Raw genomic sequence first — 24,211 nt, 5'->3', positions numbered from 1 at the left:
TGTTTCATTAATATATAATTTTTTCCCTCTTGTTTTTTTTTTTAAAAAAAGTGTTTTTCCTTCTTTTATTCACTTGTTCAGGAGTTGCTAAAAATTTTAGTTTCTTTCTTCGCTTTTGCGAAATTTTACATAAAATAATTTTTTTTTTCAAATTTCACTTTAAGTTCTTAATTTTTATTAGTTTTGCACGGAAGGGATTTCAAACGTATTCCTTGATTATATTTTATTTGATTTTTTTCCGGACAACCGATCGTCTTACAATTCCTTCAGCAACTGACTTGTCCAACTTTTTGCAATCCATTTCAAAGTTCGGTAACCACCCCAATTAAGCCACTTGCTCTCCAAAAAAATTTTTGCGAACTATTTTCTATTCAAAAAATTGTTTACGGGATCGCACGGTGGGGGTAGAGGGTGCCTGAGGTGGTACTACTTGGCGACAAGGCCGGGGTGCCTGGGTATGACGTGGGATGTTCGGCGTTGCATCCCGCCGATGCAGCAGAGAGTGGTGCCTTAATCCGCAAGTTCGACAGCGATCATACGAACTGCATTCATCTGTTGCATGCGATAGCGCCAAACAATTCAAACATAATTTATGCGCCCTCGCGAGTATCCATCGTTGTGGCGGCGTCATTTTCTTAAATATAGCACAATTTCGGAGGGCGTGCTGACGTGTGCAAATCCGACATCGTCTATAGTCCACTAGCAGTGGCGAGGTTCGGGACTCGCCGGCGTGGTTCGGAACGACGATCTCCGATCTCAATGACCTCCGGGATGCCGGTTGAGCGCGATCCATAGCGATCTGGAAGTACAGTTATAAATTCATTTTAGGTGAGAGAAATGTTAATGCGGGGAATTTCAGTTGGCACTGGGCCTGCAAGTTGTGATACTGTTGCTACGAGAATGCGGTAGGAGTGGAAGAGGTGGTTCAGTGGTAGATTGGTGAGCTTGCCGTGCTTGCCCTATCTGTGTTTCGCTTTGAGGGAGGAAACATAATTTTACGAGTGGGCGTTTGAGGGTGCCGGTTTGAGTGCGAACGTCGACAACGCGTATATGACCGTCTGGCCCGGGAGTAAGTCGTCGTGAATACAAACACACTCACCGACCTTGGGTTCGGGTTGTGGATTTTTCCACTTCTGCCTCTTCTGGAGATCCTTTAGGTAGTCTTTCTTCCACCGTTTTCTGAATTGATGATGTAAACTTTTTACCCTGTCCCATCGGTTTATAAGAGATAACGCCGCGTGATCCACTTCAGGCATAGCGAGGAAAGTGGCCGTGGGTCAGCGCGGTAAACACGGTGGGATCTTGGGACAAAGGTGAGGTAGGACGAGAGTTTAATACGGCTTCAATTCTTACCAAGAGGGTGGTAAATTCTTCAAATGTGAACTTGTGGGCTCCTGCAGTCTTCTTGAAGTGCAGTTTGAAACTCTTCACTGCAGACTACCACAAGCCGCCCATATGGGGAGCTCCGGGCGGAATGAATTTCCAATTGATGCCCTGGGGAGAGTATTTAGCGATTACTTCTTGAGAGGCAGTTTTCATGAAGTCAACGAACTCCTTTTCGGTCGCTCTTTTAGCTCCAATAAACGTTTTGCCGTTGTCACTCATCATTGTGGCAGGATATCCACGGCGTCCGATGAAGCGAGCGAATGCTGCGAGAAAGGCATTTGTTGTTAGGTCCGAGCACAGCTCAAGGTGGACAGCTTTTGTCACGAAACAGACAAAAACGGCCACGCACCCTTTCAGTAAGGTGTGAGACCTTAACAAGGAGGCTTTTATTTGAAAAGGCCCCGCAAAGTCGACACCGGTAGTGGTGAAAGGCGGAGCGTATGTGCATCGTTCCGGGGGCAAAGCCGCCATGATTTGCGATCGCATTTGCTGCTTGTCGAGTGTACAAGTTTTGCACTGATGTATTCATCTCTTTATGAGGGGTTTGAGTCGTGGAATATAGAGATCCTGTCTAAGGCATTGCTGCATGAGACGTATTTGGGCATCGAGAAGAGGACAGTATAAAGGACAGCGAATCTTGATTTTTCTGGGATAATAACGCGATGTTTTTCAGTGTAAGTCAACGTCGAAGGAGCTAGTCTACCATGAACCCTGAGGAGCCCGTTTTCATCGAGGTATGGGTTGAGGGTTAGTAGAGAGCTTCTTTTATCAATGGGCTTTGTATTTTCCAAGCATGCTCTTTCGCTAGCAAAATATCAGGTTTGCGTTAACGTCACAAGTTTATTTTTCGTTTTGCGGAGATCTTCATGAGACAGAGAGGGAGTGTACGCGGGTTCAATGCCTCGAATTCGGTCCTTGAGATTATTAATGAACCTGAAGGCATATGCCATGACCCTGAGGGCGCGAGGAAAAGAGGAAAATCGATCCAATACATCGGGGTCATCTTCAGCTGAGTATAGTGCTTCGACTCGGCGCATTTCAGGCGGGCTGATGCTGCGGGTAGATGGTTTTGGCCAAGCTTTGGGGGGCTGGGTCAGCCACGCAGGGCCTTTCCACCACAGCGAAGAATTTGCCAAGTCCATGGGTTTGCATCCTCTTGTGCCCATATCTGCTGAATTGTCGCGACTGCCTACATACTTCCAGGAGGCGCTTCCGACGAAATCCATAATTTCAGCTGTTCGATTGGATACGAAAGTTTTCCAAGCGTGGGGAGGCTTTTCGAGCCATGCTAACACAATTTCCGAGTCAGACCACATGTAAAGATTTTTAAGAGAGAGCTCGAGATGGGATTGTACGACGGCGATTAGTCGGGCGAGCTGCACATAGTTCTAGTCTTGGGAGACTGGTAGTGCGAAGAGGGGCAACCTTGCCTTTAGCGACCAGAAGGTGGGACGACGTGGTGGCACCGTGGGTTGTTCGCAGATATATAGTGGCGCAATATGCCTTTTCTGACGCATCGCAGAAGCCATGCATTTCAACCTGCTGGTTCGGGATGTAGTCAACCCATCGAGGTATCTTTATATTTGAGATGTTGGGTAAATTTTTTGCGAACTGCGTCCATTTAATGAAGGGGAGGGCTTCACTGGTTCGTCCCAGCCAGTTCCGTATATCCATAACTCTTGGAGTAAAATCTTGGCTTGAATCATAATCGGCGGAAGCCACCCTGCGGGGTCAAAAAGTTTTGCGACCGAGGAGAGAATTTGCCGTTTTGTACTAGCGGGCGAGAGCGGTATTGAGTCCACTGTATACGAAAACGTGTCGGTCAGGGCGTTCCACTGTATGCCGAGAGTTTTGGTGTTGCTTGCTTTCTCGAATTCCAAAAGATTGGTGTCTAGCAAGTCCTCTTCTTTGATGTTTTTTATAATACTGGGGTGATTGGCCGTTATTTACCGTAATGGAAATCCTGCTGACGCTAACACTTGGATGACTTGGGAGAGAGATGTTTCAGAAGAGAGAATTTCATGGCTGCCAGAGAGAATGTCATCTACATATGTTTCTTTCGTCAAAACAGGGACGGCTTTGGGGAAAGTTTCTTCTACATCTTTGGCCAGTTGGTGAAGAGTACGTATGGCGAGGTAGGGGGCACAGTTCACACCAAATGTGACTGTTTTCAGACGATAGTCTTTTACGGGGTCGCTCGGAGATGAGCGAAAGACGATCCTCTGATAGTCTCTGTCGTCTTCATGCATTATGATTCGACGGTACATTTTTTCTACGTCTCCGTTAAAAACAAATTGGTAGGTATGCCACTTGAGAATCAGAAGCATCAGATCGCGCTGGAGGGTAGGGCCGGTATAAAGAATGTCGTTAAGCGCATGTCCAGATGTCGAATTTTTTGAGGAGTTAAACACGACCCGCACTTTTGATGTCTTTTTCTCGGGTTTGACAACTGCGTGATGAGGAAGATAAAATGAGAGGCATTTTCCTCCGTCAAATTTTTTATAGGAGCCGGTTCCCTCCATATGATCGAGGATGAGGTATTCTTCTAGGACACTATCATATTGAGTCTTTAAATCGCCTTTCTTGTGGAAACTTCTCTCCATTCCAAGAAACTGGCTTAGAGCTGAAGACCGAGAGTAGGATAATGAGATTGACTCTGGGAAGCTGGGTTTAAACGGCAGCCGTACGATGTAACGACCGTTATCATCGCGTGAGGTTGTGGCTGCGTAGAAATCCTCGCAAAACTCGTCCTCTGGGGTTATTTGGGGTTTGGTGGGAACTTCCTCCAATTCCCAAAATTTTCGCAATAGACAGTTAAGATCTTCGTTCGTAACTTCTGACACTTGCATGCAGAAAGCGTTGACCATCTCAGGCGCTCTACCGCTCAGAATCCATCCAAAAATTGTTTTCTGCGCTAAAAGATGGGGGGAAAGTTTCTCAACGCCATTTTGGATGATATGCGGTATTACATCACTGCCTAGGACGAGATCTATTTGCGAGGGGGAGTGACAGTTCGAGTCTGCGAGGTTGAGGTGTGCCCATTTTGCTTGAAGCTTGCTAGTGAGCTTAAGCGAGGGGAGCATTTTTGTTAGCCGGGGTAATACTATTGCCTCTGCACTTATTCTGGTTTTAAAATCGGGGATACCAAAGTCAGAGAGCACAATTTGTTCGAGGTCTGAACTACCTTGCCGCCCATCCCTGATATTTCAAATCTAGAGGGTTTGAATGGGAGCTTGAGTCTATCTTGGGCTCTGGTAGAGATAAAGGTTCGTTCAGATCCCTGATCCACAAGAGCTCTGAGTTTGAAAATTTCTCCTTTATGCTCTACGGGTACGATAGCTGTGGGTAAAATTATTTCACAATCGTTTTCGGAATAAAACGATTGCACTTGGCTTTTCTGTGAGCATGAAGGGCTTTCATCCAGAGCATTGGCTTGATCGGGAGTATTACCGGGTGAGACTGTGGAATTCGTGGTCGTGGCTTGTGAGGCTGTCTTTTGCAATCGTGAGGGTTGTCTTTTCGGCACTTGAGATGTGTCTTCGTGAAGAACTGAGTTGTGCCGATCTTGACATTGATTGCAAGTTTGAGTACTGGAACAGTCTTTCAATATGTGTGACTGAGAGAGGCAATTGAAACACATATTGTTTTCTCTCACAAACCTTCTGCGATCAGAGGTCGACAACTTCTTAAATTTGAAGCAACTTATAAGTGGGTGGTATGAGGTTTTACACATAGCGCACTTGTAAATTGTCCGCTGCTCTGTCATATGAGACTGGGTGTGGGAGGTCGATTTATTTTGAAAAGAATGTGACTGTTGGGGTTTAAATGGCGGCCTAACTTGTGGGGTGGCTTTAAATTTATTTGGTCGCCATTGATCGACTCGCTCTACGACTTCATATCGAGTTGTGTGGAACTGGCCCATTTGGGCCCAGTTAGGAAGTTCTCTTCTTGAAGTCAGAGACTGCTCCCATAACGTGATTGTATTTTCTGGGAGTTTAGAGGTAACCAGATAAATAAGTATGGGGTCCTAGTTATCTGTGGAGACTTGTTGCGTGGCGAGAATTTGAAGGCAATTATTTACCGACGATTGCAGCCTTTGAATGTCTTCACTGTTTTCCATGGTGATCGTTTTTAAATTCATCAGAGCCCGTAGTTGATTATCTACGAGAACTCGTCTGTTCTCGTATCGAGACTTTAGGGCTTCCCACGCTAAGGCAAAGTTGTCATCAGTCAAGGGAAATTGGTTGACTATTTGAGCTGCCTTTCCTTGGGTTTTGTATCTGAGGTGATACAATTTTTGCGCTTGGGAGAGTTTCGGGTGGTTAATATAAACTGCTGTGAACATGTCACGAAATGAGGGCCATTTTTCATAACCACCATAAAATATTTCGGTATCGCAGGGAGGGATTTTTAGCGAAATACCGTTATCGGGTGGACCTTGTGTGACGTTAGGGGGCGCGGGGGCATTTGCTTGTTTAAGCAACTGAAGCTGGTCTTCGATCTGGGCTTTCGTGTCTTCGTACGCTATGAGGCAGGTCCTGTATTTGCTACTAGCAGATGTTGGAAAATCTTCGGGCAGGTCCTGATCTGGGGTTTCGACAATTTTATCGAAGACGTGTTGGACTCGATTCCAGAATTTTTCTATATTCGAGTTTTTTATGTTGAGAGAAGACCCAGTGTTGTCTTGGAGGGACATCGACCTAAACCGAGCACAATATTCCATGAAATTCTCTGTTTCGGAAATAAATTTTTTGGGGGCAGACGAGAATTTAAATTTTTTAACTCCTTGAGTTTTGGAGCCACTTTGTCTCGTTTCATCGTCACTCATTTTGAACTTAGTTTTATGACGCTTAGAGTCGAGAATTAATAAAATTTAACTAAGAGAGAGAAAAAACTTTTTTTTTTTTTGAATAGAGAGTATTTGCTTTTAACTATGTGAGGGAGTTACGTTTAAATATTCAGGTTAAATAGCAAGAGAGAATAATTTTCAAAACTAAAAAAAGTTTTTAAGTTAAATTTTATTGAGGGGGTGACCAATCGAGTTTGACCACTGTGCCGGAGAATTAAATATACGTGGGAAAAATACAAATATATATATATACGTAAATATGAGTAATTATCTTAATTTCTCTATCGATATTCTTGTGGACTGTATAAATGGGGATACAGAGTGAAATACTAAATTACTCGGGAAAATTTTAGCTTTACACAAGAGAGCTATATTTTTTAAACGCTAGTGTACGCACTGAACCACTCTTGTACCACTGTATGAGATTTTGTATTGCCGCTTATTTGTGTAATTAATTTTGTGTATGCGTTTGTATAGATGTGTGAACGCAAGTAAGGCAAAATATTTGTTCAATATTTATTCAAGTGGGGGAAAATGAGAAATTTGCAGAGGTTTTGCAGTATATTTAATTAGCGACGAGATGTATTTTAATTTAAAATGAGAAAATTTTAAATTATTAAGAGGTTTGTCGTATTAAAATATAAGGGGTGCTTTTAGCAAATGTGTCCACTGTAGCTAACTACTGAGTTTTTCTTATTTTGCTTTGCACATATGCCGTACTGAGTTTTGCAATATGGGGTTATTGCAGTATGTATATATATATATATATATATATATATATATAGAGAGAGAATTTCCCGCCAAAAATCCTCATTTCCCGCCAAAACTTGCACATACCACTTCGTATACTTATATATATATATTTGGCGGGAAATGAGGATTTTTGGCGGGAAATTCTCTTCCTCGAAAATGAAAATTGCCTTTCTTTTTCCAATTTTATATATTTTTCCACTGTTTAGGGGTGTTTTAATATCTCATTTAATACTCACAGTTTCCAAATGATAATCTTTTGTGTCGCTGGTTCCGGTAGTGGCGTCGAAGGACCACTGTTTAGGGGAGGAACGCTTTACCTGGTGGGATGTGCCGGTGATGTGTTGTTGATGTGGCGCCTCAATGATAGCGATGGTTGGGAATGGTAGCTGTGGTGGTATGATGTGGTGGTGGCGGCTGTGGTAATATGGTGGCGGAAGCGGCGGCAACAACGCTTATATTTATAGGGATCCGGAATGATGGCTTTAAGCTTTACTGCTTATATTGGCTGACTTGCTTCAATAAGCAAGCTTATTTTAGTAAATTTCGTCGTTCTGCACTTCACGTAACCTTTTAAAAAGGGGTACACACTTTCGAGTTCAATAATAATTTATTAACAACAGATTCCTTTCAATTTCACAGGGGGTTTTTACAATATAAATTTCTTTGCAAACGCAAATTCACAACCGGGTTGGTTAAAAGATGTCGAATTATAAGTAAAAGAAATGTCAACAAACATATATATATATATGTACATATGTACGTACATGTCAAATGTCAACTCATTGTTGGGGTTGCCAGAGGGGCGAATCGTGAACTCTTATACTCTAATAGATATAACTATAGATATAATTCATGGATTTAACGTAATTCATGAGTCGTAAAGATAATAACTATACATCAAATAGTAATGTATAAAAAGGTTCAATGTACATATTTATATATATGTAACTTAGTTACGGTAATTATAAATAAGGTACATGTTCAAATTCAATACAAAAAAAATTCAAGTTCTTTTAATTGGTTATAAAAATAGGATGTTGATGGAGTTGGCTGTTGATGACTGCAATAGTCGCTCAACCAGTATACTTTCTTGGGCTTTTGGACTCGCTCGCTCGCCCAATTCAGCTTTTCACAATAAACATTTTTTTGTTGTTGTAAGGCCTAAGAGCCTACATATATGTAATTTTACATTTTTATTAGCACATCCTACAAACTACAAAAAAAATATTTAGCCGCTGCGCCTCCTGCACCTGGACGAAACTCCTGTCAATGTTAACGACTCCGAATGGACATTCTGGCTCATTTCCTGGAAGATTTCTTCCTCTCTTAGGATTTTTGAATTTTCGGGTCTTACAAAAGCACTCGATTATTATTAAATTTTTTTTTTTTTTTGATTTTATAAATTACTAATATATGTATATATATAATTTTTTTTCTTATAAAGTTTTACTTTTTCTCTATTTAAAGTTTTTTGTTTTGCTTGTTTTGTTCAAAAAAATTTCCTTTTTTTCCCAATTTTCAATATTTTCGTCCTTATTTTCTTCTGTATCCGAACTTCTAAATATATTTCGTTCTTATTTTATTTTTTGCGCATTCGAACTTCTACATAATAATTTATTTATTGTAGTTAAGTAGGCTATTTGACCTATTTTGGTTTTCAGTGCAAATAAAACAATTTTACTTCACTGTCGCAGCTCGACGTTTCGCTAGTCACCCTAGCATCTTCTGGAGCGAGATCTATATTCAACAACAAAATCATTGTACATATTTTGCATTACATTTTAATTTTTAACAATTAAACATTGAGTTACATATGACAAAAAACAAAAACTAAAAAATTACATTATTTGTTTATATTATTAACTAAAAAATTAACTAATTATTAGTACCGCGCGCATTGGGTATCATTTTCATACTAAAGTCCTTATAGGCATAGTAGGTACGCAGAGGCAATGTCAGCTGTGTCTTCCTTTTTATTGACTGTGTTTTCCCTTTGTTGCAATATTCATAAGCTTTCCAAAGTGTATCTCGCTCTCCCTCCTTTGTTTTTGTCCAATATTTTTGTGTTTGCCAGATCAGCTGTGTGTCCACTGGTTGTTGTGTGTTGTGATAATGCGGTGTTGCTTTTGTTTTTTTGTATGTCTGCTTGGTGCTCTTCTAGTCGTACTTTCAGTGACCTTCGGGTCATGCCGATGTATAGCTTATTACATTCCTCGTTCTCTTTTCCTTTGCAAGTTATTTGGTATATGACGTTGCTTTGTTGTAGGGGTTCGATGGGGCTTTTTGTTTGTGTGAAAGTATTGGATAGAGTGTGGTTCGATTTATATACGAGAGCAATGTTTTCTTTGTTTTTTAAAATATCTTTGCGAATGTGTTCGGTGAATTTCGGTATGTATGTTACGCTGTGATATTGCTTTGTTTTGTTTTCGGTTTGTGTTTGATGTTTGTTTTGGTTTATTTTCATAGTTTGTTGTTGTAATAAACTTGATATTGTGCTATCAGGGTAGTTGTTGCTTTTAAGTGTTTGTATTACTTTGTGGATGTTGCTGTTATGGAACTTCTCATGGCTTAGGGACAAAACTTTACTTATGAAGTTTTTAGCAGTGTTTATTTTATAGTTAAGGGGTTGAGAGGAGTAAAAGTTAATCATACGCCCAGAGGAAGTGGGTTTTGCGTACCAGTCGAAAATTAAAGCATTGTTTATTTTGTGTATTTTTACATCCAGAAAGGGAATGCAGTTGTCTTTTTCTACTTCTAGCGTCAGGTGTAGTTTGTTGTGGTAGCTGTTGAGGGTGTCTAAGATTATTTGAACATCATTTCGTCGGACGATTGCAAATATGTCGTCCACATATTTGACTAAAAATTTAATTTGTACATTATGTTGCTGGTTTAATGTGTTAAAAGAGTTTTCAATGAGGTCATCCATTATGATGTCCGCTATTGTAGGGGAGAGGGGGTTTCCCATGGGCATACCAAACGTTTGGGTGTATATCTTGTTATTATACATAAAGTAGTTATTGTCCAGCAAACAAAACTTGAGTAAGTCGCGGAATTTGTTTTTGGGGATATTTGTTACATTTTGTATTTTGTCCCATTTCTTCATTATAATATTAATAGCAAGGTGCGTTGGGATGTTGGTGAACAGAGAGACAACGTCGAAAGATACCAACACTTCATCGTCGTTTACCGGTATGCCTTTAAGTCTCTCTTCCAAATCAAACGCATTTCCTACGTTATACTTTTCGCTTATTATGGCTTTCATTGTATTTCCTACATACTTGGATAAGTGGTAGCACGGGACTGTCACTGATGATGCAATAGGGCGCAGGGGGAAGTTTGGCTTGTGGATTTTCGGTAATCCGTAGAGTCTCGGAGCGTTGGCTGCCGAGCACGATAGCTGTTGTTATACTCAGTTGAGCAGAGCTCACAGAGTATATTAAGTTTGATTGGATAACGGTTGGTTGTACATATATAAAGGAATCGAGATAGATATAGACTTCCATATATCAAAATAATCAGGATCGAAAAAAAATTTGATTGAGCCATGTCCGTCCGTCCGTCCGTCCGTCCGTTAACACGATAACTTGAGTAAATTTTGAGGTATCTTGATGAAATTTGGTATGTATGTTCCTGAGCACTCATCTCAGATCGCTATTTAAAATGAACGATATCGGACTATAACCACGCCCACTTTTTCGATATCGAAAATTTCGAAAAACCGAAAAAGTGCGATAATTCATTACAAAAGACCGATAAAGCGACGAAACTTGGTAGATGAGTTGAAATTATGACGCAAAATAGAAAACTAGTAAAATTTTGGACAATGGGCGTGGCACCGCCCACTTTTAAAAGAAGGTAATTTAAAACTTTTGCAAGCTGTAATTTGGCAGTCGTTGAAGATATCATGATGAAATTTGGCAGGAACGTTACTCTTATTACTATATGTACGCTTAATAAAAATTGACAAAATCGGAGAAGGACCACGCCCACTTTTAAAAAAAAATTTTTTTAAAGTAAAATTTTAACAAAAAATTTAATATCTTTACAGTATATAAGTAAATTATGTCAAGATTCAACTCCAGTAATGATATGGTGCAACAAAATACAAAAATAAAAGAAAATTTAAAAATGGGCGTGGCTCCGCCCTTTTTCATTTAATTTGTCTAGGATACTTGTAACGCCATAAGTCGAACAAAAATTAACCAATCCTTTTGAAATTTGGTAGGGGCATAGATTTTATGGTGCTAACTGTTTTCTGTGAAAATGGGCGAAATCGGTTGATGTCACGCCCAGTTTTTATACACAGTCTTCCGTCTGTCCTTCCGGATGGCCGTTAACACGATAACTTGAGCAAAAATCGATATATCTTTACTAAACTCAGTTCACGTACTTATCTGAACTCACTTTATCTTGGTATGAAAAATGAACGAAATCCGACTATGACCACGCCCACTTTTTCGATATCGAAAATTACGAAAAATGAAAAAATGCCATAATTCTATACCAAATACGAAAAAAGGGATGAAATATGGTAAGGTAATTGGATTGTTTTATTGACGCGAAATATAACTTTAGAAAAAACTTTATAAAATGGTTGTGACACCTACCATATTAAGTAGAAGAAAATTAAAAAGTTCTGCAGGGCGAAATAAAAAACCGTTAAAATCTTGGCAGGTATTACATATATAAATAAATTAGCGGTATCCAACAGATGATGTTCTGGGTCACCCTGGTCCACATTTTGGTCGATATCTGGAAAACGCCTTCACATATACAACTACCACCACTCCCTGTTAAAACTCTCATTAATACCTTTAATTTGATACCCATATCTTACAAACTCATTCTAGAGTCACCCCTGGTCCACCTTTATGGCGATATTTCGAAAAGGCGAACACCTATAGAACGAAGGCCCACTCCCTTTTAAAAATACTCATTAACACCTTTCATTTGATACCCATATCGTACAAACAAAGTCTAGAGTCACCCCTGGCCCAGAAAGGCCCACTCCCTCTTAAAATACTCATTAACTCCTTTCGTTTGATACCCATATTGCATAAACGAATTCTAGAGTCACCCCTTGCCCACCTTTATGGCGATATCTCGAAACGGCGTCCACCTATGCAACTAAGCCCCACGCCCTTTTAAAATAATCATTAACACCTTTCATTTGATACCCATATCATACAAACAAATTCTAAAGTCACCCCTGGTCCACCTTTATGGCGATATCTCGATAAGGCGAACACCTATAAAACGAAGGCCCACTCCCTTTTAAAAATACTCATTAACACCTTTCATTTGATACCCATATCGTACAAACAAAGTCTAGAGTCACCCCTGGTCCACCTTTATTGCGATACCTCGAAAATGCGTCCACCTATAGAACTAAGGCCCACTCCCTCTTAAAATACTCATTAACTCCTTTCGTTTGATACCCATATTGCACAAACGAATTCTAGAGTCACCCCTGGTCCACCTTTATGGCGATATCTCGAAAAGGGGTCCACCTATAGAACTAAGCCCCACGCCCTTTTAAAATAACGATTAACACCTTTCATTTGATACCCATATCGTACAAACAAAGTCTAGAGTCACCCCTGGTCCACCTTTATTGCGATACCTCGAAAATGCGTCCACCTATAGAACTAAGGCCCACTCCCTCTTAAAATACTCATTAACTCCTTTCGTTTGATACCCATCTTTCACAAACGAATTCTAGAGTCACCCCTGGCCCACCTTTATGGCGATATCTCGAAACGGCGTCCACCTATGCAACTAAGGATTACTCCCTTTTAAAATGCTCATTAACACCTTTCATTTGATACCCATATCGTACAAACGCATTCTAGAGTCACCCCTGGTCCATCTTTACGGCGATATCTCGAAAAGGCGTCCATCTATAGAACTTAGGTCCACGCCATTTTAAAATACTCATTAATACCTTTCATTTGATACCCATATCGTACAAACGCATTTTAGAGTCAACCCTGATCCACCTTTATGGCTATATCCCTAAATGGCGTCCACCTATAGAACTATGGCCCACTCCCTCATAAAATACTCTTTAATGCCTTTCATTTGATACACATGTCATACAAACACATTCCAGGGTTTCCCTCGGTTCATTTTCCTACATGGTTATTTTCCCTTATGTTGTCACCATAGCTCTCAACTGAGTATGTAATGTTCGGTTACACCCGAACTTAACCTTCCTTACTTGTTTTTCTCTTGTGCTAATGTATTTGTTTTTGTATAGCTCATTTACAATGTTATTATTTTTCTTTTGCAGGTTTTGTGTTGGATCTGCTCTGGTTACTCTGTAAGTGTTTCTGTCCTCTAATAGCTCGTTCATTTTAGTGACGTAGTCTTTTTTGTAGAGCACTACCGTCTTATTGCCTTTGTCTGCTTCTGTTATCACTATTTTGTTTTTGTGTGGTTTTAGAAATGCTTTAGTTTTATTGTGTACTTCGATTATGAATTTCTCAGCTGCGTTGTTTTTTATGTTTCTTTTGAATTGCAGTATTTGATGACTTAGTTGGTTCCTCACTATTTCTTTTACCCTAGCATCCTCTAACGTCTGTATTACTTGTTCCATTTCAGCAATTATATGTATAGGACTAAAGCTTGTGTTTGTTGTGGGTATAGTGAATTTTCTCCCAAGGGAGAGCAACCACTTTACTTCATGTGGAAAACTGATGTTCGTTTTGTTTACGAACCAATCATTTGTTGTATTTATACCGAGAATGTGAAAATGTTGGTGTTTCAGATTTTCTATTTTTGCTGTGTGTCTATCCCGTGTTTCTTTTGCTATTCTCTGTCCTAGAAAGTGTTGGTTGTTTGTAAATGTGTTGAGCTCAAGCTCACTGAGGCTGAGTTTCAGTTCTCTTTCGGCGTGACGTATACAATCTTTTATTGCTTTTATGTTAATATTTGTTTGTGTGATCTCTATATTTAATATTTTTCGTAGAAACAGTAGTTTTGTTCTGTGGAGTTGTTGTCTTACCTTATCGAAGTTCAGTTTATCGCAACATGTTTTATTGAGTTTGTTAGATGACTTGGCATTAAGTCATATCTTTTGCATTCTAGAAGAAATTTTAGATGTTCCGTTTGTTTTGCTAGTTTTTGTTTTTGTTTGCTGTAGTGTTTCATTATTATGCATGTATTTTCCCCGTATTTGTACTTAATATGTTTGAAGAAATCTTTCATTTTGCAGTTTCTTTTTGTTGTTGGTAGATAAAAAATTCGGCAGGCCTTCCGATATAATTGGTGATTCCGGTCAATTTTCTTAAATTTATTGGAGTTAAGTAGGCTATTTGACCTATTTTGGTTTTCAGTGCAAATAAAACAATTTTACTTCACTGTCGCAGCTCGACGTTTTGCTAGTCACCCTAGCATCTACTGGAGCGAGATCTATATTCAACAACAAAATCATTGTACATATTTTGCATTACATTTTAATTTTTAACAATTAAACATTGAGTTACATATGACAAAAAACAAAAACTAAAAAACTTACATTATTTGTTTAAATTATTAACTAAAAAATTAACTAATTATTAGTACCGCGCGCATTGGGTATCATTGTCATACTAAAGTCCTTATAGGCATAGTAGGTACGCAGAGGCAATGTCAGCTGTGTCTTCCTTTTTATTGACTGTGTTTTCCCTTTGTTGCAATATTCGTAAGCTTTCCAAAGTGTATCTCGCTCTCCCTCGTTTGTTTTTGTCCAATATTTTTGTGTTTGTCAGATCAGCTGTGTGTCCACTGGTTGTTGTGTGTTGTGATAATGCGGTTTTGCGTTTGTTTTTTTGTATGTCGGCTTGGTGCTCTGCTAGTCGTACTTTCAGTGACCTTCGGGTCGTGCCGATGTATAGCTTATTACATTCCTCGTTCTCTTTTCCTTTGCAAGTTATTTGGTATATGACGTTGCTTTGTTGTAGGGGTTCGATTGGGCTTTTAGTTTGTGTGAAGATATTGGATAGAGTGTGGTTCGATTTCTATACGAGAGCAATGTTTTCTTTGTTTTTTAAAATATTTTTGCGAATGTGTTCGGTGAATTTCGGTATGTATGTTACGCTGTGATATTGCTTTGTTTTGTTTTCAGTTTGTGTTTGATGTTAGTTTTGGTTTATTTTCATAGTTTGTTGTTGTAATAAACTTGATATTGTGCTATCAGGATAGTTGTTGCTTTTAAGTGTTTGTATTACTTTGTGGATATTGCTGTTATGGAACTTCTCATGGCTTAGGGACAAAACTTTACTTATGAAGTTTTTAGCAGTGTTTATTTTATAGTTAAGGGGTTGAGAGGATGACCTCATTGAAAATTGAAATGCTGAAGCCTTGCAGTTTTATGGCCCGCTTCGCTAGTCTCCCGGTAAGATCCTTTTGTTGCATGAGCCAATGCAAACTAGCGTGAGCGGTCACAACCTTGAATTCCATCCCTTCAATATACATTCTAAACTTTTTTATTGCAAGAACAACGGCTAGACACTCAAGCTCTGTCACTGAATAATTCCGCTGCGTTTTGTTCAGCTTCTGTGACATGTATGCTATAGGTCGTTCTTGGCCGTTCTCATCTTCCTGTAGCAAACATGCTCCTACTCCTACTTGGCTAGCATCACATTGTGAAATAAAAGGTTTGTTATAGTTAGGGTGTATTAATATGAAGTCAATTTTTCTTTAAGGTCCCCAAAAGCTTGCTGGGCCTCTGAATTCCGCACAAACTGTTTTTTCTTGGACTCGGTTAAATGAAACGTAGTTGAAGCATAATTATAAATATATCTTCTATACTATCCGGTCATGCCAAGGAATTTCCGAAGTTGACGTACAGTCTTCGGAATAGGAAAATTCTGAATCGCAGAAATTTTTTCTTTGTCTACCTGGAGAGATCCGTTCCCCACTACAAAACCTAAATATTTGACTTGGCTTAGACAAAATTTACTCTTTCGAATATTAGTAGTCAAGCCAGCCTTTCGAAATAATGCGTAGACTTCGGACAAGTAAACCAAATGTTCATTAAATGAAGACGACTCTACTAATATATCATACAAATATACGAAAACGTGATTTTCCAAGTTATATGGTATCACTTTATCCATAAGTCTACACATAGTTTGTGGCGCGTTGCACAATCCATAAGGCAACCTTTTGAATTGGTACAGTGGCCTGTTAGGAACGGTAAAGGCAGGCTTTTCCCGTGATTGCTTTTCAAGACCAATTTGCCAGAAGGCATTTTTCAAGTCGATCTTGGAAATATAATGAACGGGAGGAAGCCTACTTTGCCACGCTGAACTTGGAGCTTCTTCTATCACTCCTAGTTCCAATATTCTATCTAATTCCTGGCATAGCATTTTCTCTACGGCTGGAGATATCGGATAAAATCTCTGCTTTATGGATTTTGCATCTCCTGTATCTATGACATGCTCCACTAAATTGGTTAAACCCAGTCCCTCTCTCTCGAAGTTCGGAAATGATTATATTATACTATCAAGTTGCTTTTGTCGCTGGGTATTCAGAGGCGCCACTCCCTCGGAATTAGTTTCTAATGCATTTATATGACCGCATTGGGTCTCAATCTTTACTTTTATATCGAACTCATTCCAAAAATCCATACCGCAAATGGCTGATTGAGTTATAGATGGGACTATCAAAAATTCTATGTGTTTAGTTTGACCATTATAGTTAACGGCTGCAGTTATTATACCACTTATTTGTTGTCGCTGGTCATCAGCTGTTTTCACATAGCCACTAATGGCTGGGGAAGTGGAATTCTGCTCTAAAATGGTTTTGGCCAACTGGCCACCTATCACGTTTTTATTCGCGCCGCTATCTAATAATGCTAACACATTTCCACCTTTAATGTTAATTTGTATATAAGGCCTAATATCAGAGATTTTGTACACAATGGCTGAGACGGTAAATTTTCGTAAACGCTTCTTTTTAGCCCAGAAATTCTTCATACGTCATGCCGAAATAGAAACAATTTTTGGTGGCGCTGAGAAAATTTCAGCGCAACGCTGGTTGTATTCGGCTCACCGGACATGAAAAGGTCTTATGGGAGTTAATTTTGGCTAGCAAGATGGCTTGGGAATCATGTCGTTGGGGTTCGCGAGACTTGTACTATTCTTTACATCCGAGGCTGGTGGTTCGGATATACCCTTCTCCGGACATCTTGATTCGCGTTTTCCGCACCCCGATTACATTTTGGGAATGTAGGTTTGTACGTGTCTGGTTTCCACATCCATAACAAAATATTCTTCGCACTGGGTTGGTGCAATCTTGATACCTATGGCCTAACACTTCGCACTTCCACCACTTCAGATTTTCCGCTGATATTTCGGCAACATCCGATGAGTCGGTTGTATTCGGCTCAACGCGCTCTTGAATTTCCTCAGCAATTTCAGATATATTTCTTCTAGTGAGGAAGTTTCGGATAGGGCACTATTACTGAAATTAGCCATGAAGTGCTTATGTCTGTGACATTCTCTACGAAGCATAGATTAATCGGTTATGTCCAAATGCAAAAGCTCGTATCTAAGGTCGGGTTTTAAATTCCTTTTCAATGTTTCTATAAGTTCCCGATCTGTCATGGGAATTCGAAGCCTATCATTCATGCTTAGCAACTCGTCTAAAAATTGGTCAAATGTTTCGTTGGATCTCTGTTTGCGTCTACGTATATTTTCTTTTCGGTCGTAGTCGCTCAACTTGTCCTTATATTTTTGTCTTAGTCCTTCACAAATCTCCTCCCAATTTAGTCGATCTGTTTGCCGGTGATGCCTCCAAAACCAAGCTTCCGCATTATCTGCAAAAAGCAAGTGGACATATCGACACAATACATTAAAATCTCCGTTCAAAGATTGACGTGTTAACGCATTAACTCGATATATAATATCCTCCACCGACATATCAAAAATTATTGATCTGGCAACTACCAATGGCTTTGACAAGAAACTCATCGACAAACTTATAAAAAAACATTCCAACTTACACTACAAAAACAATTTAACTACTCTCTTCGTTCAAAATAAAGAAATTAAAACAAACAAATTAGCACGCATACCATTTAGTTATTTTCCTGCTATCACCAATAATTTAACGAACATATTTGAAAAGAATGAAATGAAAATCGTATATACAAATAACAACAAATTGAAAAACATTTTGGGCTCCACAAAAGATACTGTCCCAATGCTTGAACGTAGCGGCATTTACCAAATTAGCTGCCTGGGTTGCGATGCAAAATATGTTGGACAAACTAGAAGGCAAATCTCTGTTCGTTTCAAAGAACACGAAAAGCACGCCAACAATAAACAAATTCATCGGTCTGCAGTAGCAGCGCACATTCACACGACAAATGACGACAGCTCAACAAAGCACAGCATCGGCACTGTAGAAGAGAGTCTTCATTTAATAAAAGCGGTGCACAACAACAGAAAGTTAGACGCTTACGAATCTCTCTACATCACAAAAACCAAGATTGCCATGAATGCTGACAACGGGAACATAAATTCCCCTCTTTTTTCTTTAGTTTAATACATACATATGTACGTTGTTTTGAAATTGCTATAATATTGCTAATATTTTCTATTTTGTTTATATTCTTGACTCCTTTGTTTTAGTAGCGCGTCGCTGATGATTGACAGCAGGCCTGTCCGAAATGCATTTGTTGTGCCAAATAAAAAATATATGTTGTTAGTGTATCAGTGTGTTTTTTATTTGACAAACTTATTTTGTAGTCAATAAAGGAAATTGGAGAAAAATCATTTTACGTGTTCCTGAATCATGTTTCGAACTCTAGAATAATCTACATTACTGCTTGACATAGGAGCAGTAGCAGTCAATCTGAGGTCGTGTCTAGGTGAACGATATGCGTTCGGTCTATTTAAATCAGTGCCAGTGGTTCGAAGTGCCTGTGTTATTGATCCAGTCGCTACTCTATTTCGGGATATAGCTCCTCCTCTGGCACGGAATGAAGTAGTTGCTGGTGAGGCTGTCACCCCCGCTACGCCAGTAGGGCTTTGTAGATCGGACATAGTGACTGGTTCCCTGCAAGAAGGACATGAGGCATTCGTATCTATCCACCTACCTAAACATGATCTGTGAAATATGTGCTTGCAAGGAATTTCAACACGATCCTGCGTCACACCTTCAGTACAAATGGTGCAGATCATTTCTTCGGCTGCGTTAGTCAAATTCAATTCCTCATTGCTATGTCTCACCGCCATTATGAAAAAAAATGTTTGGTATTTGTATTGGTTGGTGTTTATATTTATATATGTTTTTAGTTATTCTTATTTGTAGTTATTTGGCTTTCTAGATAAATCCGAGCACTACGAAATTTTCGTTGAGATATGTTAATTCTCAAAAAAAATCCAATCCATTTATCAACTTGCTTAAAAACGCGTCGATTTACTTATTTTTAACGTTGTGCAAAATAGTCGACATGCACACCGTATATTATTATTGGCGAACGTAGAGTTATTTGTTTAGTTTTGATCGTTTTGAGATTACGTATGTTAGATTTCTTACACGTTTATTTATTTCGATTTTATCTCTTTATATACTAGGTATTTTTCTTTTCCTTTTGCAAAAAAATATTATTATCGTGATAACATATTTGTGGCATCGGGGGCTTACATGGGCTTCAGTACATGTATGTACGTACTACCTCTTGAACCCAACCTTGCAACAAAATGACAGTGCAAACATTTAATTATTTAATAGCTGCAATTTCAAGTTCGGAAAGTGACGAGAGTCTAGTCGTCAACTAAAGCAACCTCTAGCCACTTAATCCAAAAAAAAATTATCAAGCGGTACAATTCGTGAGTAATCTACCAAGATAACCCAGTAGAAAAAATCTCTAACGATGCCCGATATAAATTTACGGAAACAAATATAAGGTTTTATCAAAGCTTTGATCGGGTATGACTTCGACATTAGCCAATGTCATCTACTTCGCCGAGCAAAGCATGCAAAAACTTACACTGATAAAGAGTTTACCGGTTCACATCCGAAATAATCCAGATAATGAAAATCCAAGGCAAAATCTTTAGGAAAACAAAAAAACGGTTAAACTGCGTTAAAGCAAACTAAAAAAAAGTAAAGAGCTGCAAAACATACAAAAATTAAAAAAAAAAAAACTTATAAAGTTCACCGGTTCACATCCGAAATAATCCAGATAATGACAATCCAAGGCAAAATCTTTTAAGTGATCAAAAATTGAATAAACTACAAAAAAAAAAAAAATTGATGAACTCTTAACCTTCTCTGGCTCCACGCTGGCCGCCATTTTATGTAATGAACCAATCGCATCATGCCTCCGTTGGCTCCCACATAGTGCACCATCTATGCAAAGAAGCTGGCCTCATTAACGTCTGTCATTCCAGCCACAAGCTTCTTCACATAGACAATTGTCTAGCTTATTTTGCACTGAATTAGAGAACATCAGTTCTGCTTTGCAATAGCTCTCCGAGTGGGTATAGGGTTTAAGGATCGGGTACTCTGTTTGTTGCAACCGGCTAGTCAACGGCGCATATGGGGGGATCTTGCTCCTACACTGACTTTTATCTTGGTTTCTCATAAAAACAAAATCAAACAGAGATTTACAAAAAAAATTTAAATCTGGAGGCCGTCGAAGGGTTAGGCTCATCTAAATCAAACAATACCCAAAAGAACGTATCAAATTTACTAAGGAAATAAAGAAGCAAAGCGTTAATTAATACACAACTACCTGCCTCGCGTTGCATCCTTTGGGTTCTTCCGGCAGAGGTGGAAGGCTAAGCCGTCGTTGCCCTTCCGTCTACACCCACCCAACCTGGTAAAATAATGGTAAAAGTTGTTCTCTTAGCCCACACATTCTCACCATTGCCCCTACCACAAATATCCAATAGAAGTTAAACCTTCATTTTTTTCTTTCACAAATCCTTATGTTTTAATTAAAGTTCGTTCAATCATACATTTCGTTTTTGTTTTTCTATATCTACTACTACGCTAAACTTCAATTTTTATTTTTGTATTTATTTGTTATTTTGTGCTATATGTATTTATGTATATGTACATATATGTTAACCTACCTAAACTGTTCCTTACATCATATATGTTAGCTTACATTTAAAAATGTTATCGAAATCGAATTCTAAAATATTTCAATTTATTTCGAAGTCTCTCAATTAAAAAAAATAAGTTCACAAATTTACAAAAGCATATATTTAAATTAATTCTCTTGAGCAAAAGAAAACATTTCTCTGGTTTCTATGATTTCTTTACATACTCCAAAATTCTTCTTATCTCTTATCATTAGTCAAACATGTTAATTTGAGATTTCGAAATACAATTCATAAACCGTCGCTCATTACACAAACTCTCTTGTTACCCTACCACTAATTCAAAAAAAAAAAATGTTATTTCTCAATACTATTTCTCTCACATTCAACATAATTTATATAACCTGAGATCTCTGTAAGTTTATATTTAACATAGTTTCAAACATATTTATACATCGCTCTCAGTTTGCGAGTGAGCGAGAATCACCGCTTGCACTTAATATGCAGTATGTTCACACTCGATGTTGCGCTCTCATATGCTCAAAACACTTAGAATTAATTGAGTTGGTACATGGAGTATGCACCAACAACGAAAGAAAATTGAAGTTAACGAGCAGCTGAGTATGAGAAGTTAGGAAACATATTTAAGTAGATCAAATTCTCTTTCAAATTAGGAGGAGGAAAACAAAAAAAAATCTTTAGCAGAAAATCGAAATTATGTGAACGCTGTAACATAGCCTTCTGCAACATAATCTGATTTAACGATGTTATATGGCCCAATTAACACAGCAGCACAAAAAGAAACAAACAAAAGAAATTCAAAATCTCCTGTCACAAAAGTTTATTAGTGTTAAAAAAAAAGAAAAATTCTTTATTATTAATACAATTTTTTTGTACTATTTTTAACGTAAAATTTTTAATAGAATTTTATGACGAGGTAACCCTCCCAAAGTGGTGCAAATAAAAACATAAATTGCTGCATAGATATTAACAGATATACAGACCGGTTAATTTTTACTATGATAACATACTTTTTCTTTTCATTAAGGTAATCATTTTAATGAAAAGAAACACAATGTGTAGAACATTCATCGCAAAAATAAAAATGCAAAATTTTAAACATTATCAGGATGGTTTGACAGAGAAAGCAATTAAACCAACTGATTGGATTAGTTAATTTCTCCGCATTTACTCATTTAATAAGTAGTCCACCTTAAACAAATGAAGTAATAATAACCTTTTTTTTTCGTTAATCAATATCTAACTGGTCTGCTATACGTACATGTCAAAGATGAGGCACTTACCGAATCATCCTCCTTCCGCTGGCCAGTTGATGGAGTGTTGACGTTTGTTGCTAGAAATTTTATTATTTTTTTTTTTTTGGGAGAAAACACAATCAATTTTTTTATTTAGCATCTTTTTCCTAAAACACCCATTTGTGGTATATGTTTAGGGGAGGAACGCTTTACCTGGTGGAATGCACCGGTGATGTGTTGTTGATGTGGCGCCTCGATGATAGCGATGTTTGGGAATGGTAGCTGTGGTGGTATGATGTGGTGGCGCCGGCTGTGGTAATATGGTGGCGGAAGCGGCGGCAATAACGCTTATATTTATAGGGATCCGGAATGTTGGATTTAAGCTTTACTGCTTATATTGGCTGACTTGCTTCAATAAGCAAGCTTATTTTAGTAAATTTCGTCGTTCTGCACTTCACGTAACCTTTTAAATCAGAGCAACCTTACATTAGTTTCTTTGTTGTTCAAAAGATAAAGCGTCTTTCGCAGATATTGCCGAACTTTTCTTTAACTCGCATAATTCCGCCCACTCTTTTGAATGTTACTTTTTACGATGTGAATACACATGTGCATTTGATTAAAATGTTTGTGGACAGAAACTACAGGTATACAACACCTCTCCAGTATGTGTAGCCATATGCTCTTTAAAAGCGGTGAGCGGTTCAAAAGCTTTGTTGTACAATTTGCGTATATGTTTTCTTTGTAGAGAATACGTATATATGTGGCTCTTATGAGCTTGTAATGGTAGTGCTTCGCGTGCCACATCCTGAGTTCACGTCCCGTGCTAAGCAACATCAACTTTTTAGAAACAAGTTTGTTCCATTAGAAGAAAATTTTTCTAAGCGGGGCCGCCCCTAGGCAGTGTTTGGCAAGCAATACCATAGTAAAAATTACTTAAAATTTTATAAGACCCGAATCCTCATATATTTTTTAATCCTTTCCTTAATAGATCGGTTTTAAAACAATTGCACCAAACTACTGAATATGTTCTACGCGACTTTATGACTCAGTGACTGGGTCATTTCATTTTTTACAAAGGGAATTTTTTATGAGTAATGCATGTAATCGCACATCACTTTTTATCCAAATAAATATAATTTTAGGGCTTTAATGTGTAACTGTTGTGTACGGTTGGAGGAGCGATCTTGCGTTCTATAGGAGTGGCTTTGCGCTTTGTTGGGGTTAACCTATGTGGTGAAGTCTTAGGCTTAATTTTTGCTGGACTTACTGCACTCTTGGGAATGATTTTCAATACTTTGTTTTTCGGCTAATTTCTTTTCAAATGACTCAACTAATTCCTTACGTAAAAGTCTTTCCTGTTCCGGTAGACGACATTGCATTTCAAACTTATATAACAGCTTTATTAAAACAGCAACCATGTATAAAGCAAAGCTGGATAATGAAGGGCTTGCCAGTGATAGTTTGTTTCTGTATCCTTTTTAAAACATAACTTTAAATACAATATATAACCAAAAGAAGCAAGATCCCTTAAACTTAAACGATTTAAGTTGTGGCCGCAATATGCCAAATATGGTAAACACGCAAAGGAAAAGAACTTTGAGGGATTTCGCAATACGCAAGGAAACTTTTCTTCAGCTGTTATTAGTTTCTATAATACCGAAGAAAATCTCCATGCATATTAGCCAAAATTCCTTTTTGTAGAATCGATATCTGTGTAATTTGACAGAGTTTCGATAGATTTTGGGGGGTGTAATTGCTGCTTAAATTGTATTCTGTGGCAGATAGTTTATCTGCGTTAGGGTGTGTTGGCCTCGTTCGGGGGAACGAGAGCTGGGTTATCGGATGTGTTGGGCTCGTTCGGGGTGAACGAGAGATGGGTTATTTGGAATAGAGGAATGTGGACTATTAAAGTTCATTTTCCT

General features: G+C 38.4%; 1 protein-coding gene across 7 annotated transcripts in view; it reads left to right on the top strand.

Annotated features, from left to right (window-relative positions):
* The window catches only part of LOC137240117 (neurotrimin-like), a 2,444,277-nt gene that overhangs the window by 1,962,880 nt on the left and 457,186 nt on the right, over positions 1-24,211 (top strand). For 6 of the 7 annotated variants that reach the window (XM_067766054.1, XM_067766050.1, XM_067766051.1 and 3 more), the window contains one exon: positions 13,281-13,310. The exons of the other annotated variant lie outside the window; for it this stretch is intronic. In XM_067766054.1, coding sequence (XP_067622155.1) covers positions 13,281-13,310 — 30 coding nt within the window. The remainder of the gene's footprint in view (positions 1-13,280; positions 13,311-24,211) is intronic. 7 annotated transcript variants of the gene reach the window in all.

Source organism: Eurosta solidaginis, chromosome 2 (genome assembly GCF_040869045.1).
Source record: "Eurosta solidaginis isolate ZX-2024a chromosome 2, ASM4086904v1, whole genome shotgun sequence".
Classification (NCBI taxonomy): domain Eukaryota; kingdom Metazoa; phylum Arthropoda; class Insecta; order Diptera; family Tephritidae; genus Eurosta; species Eurosta solidaginis.
The sequence above is the reverse complement of the archived record's forward strand: the minus strand, read 5'-3'. Positions and strand labels throughout refer to the sequence as shown.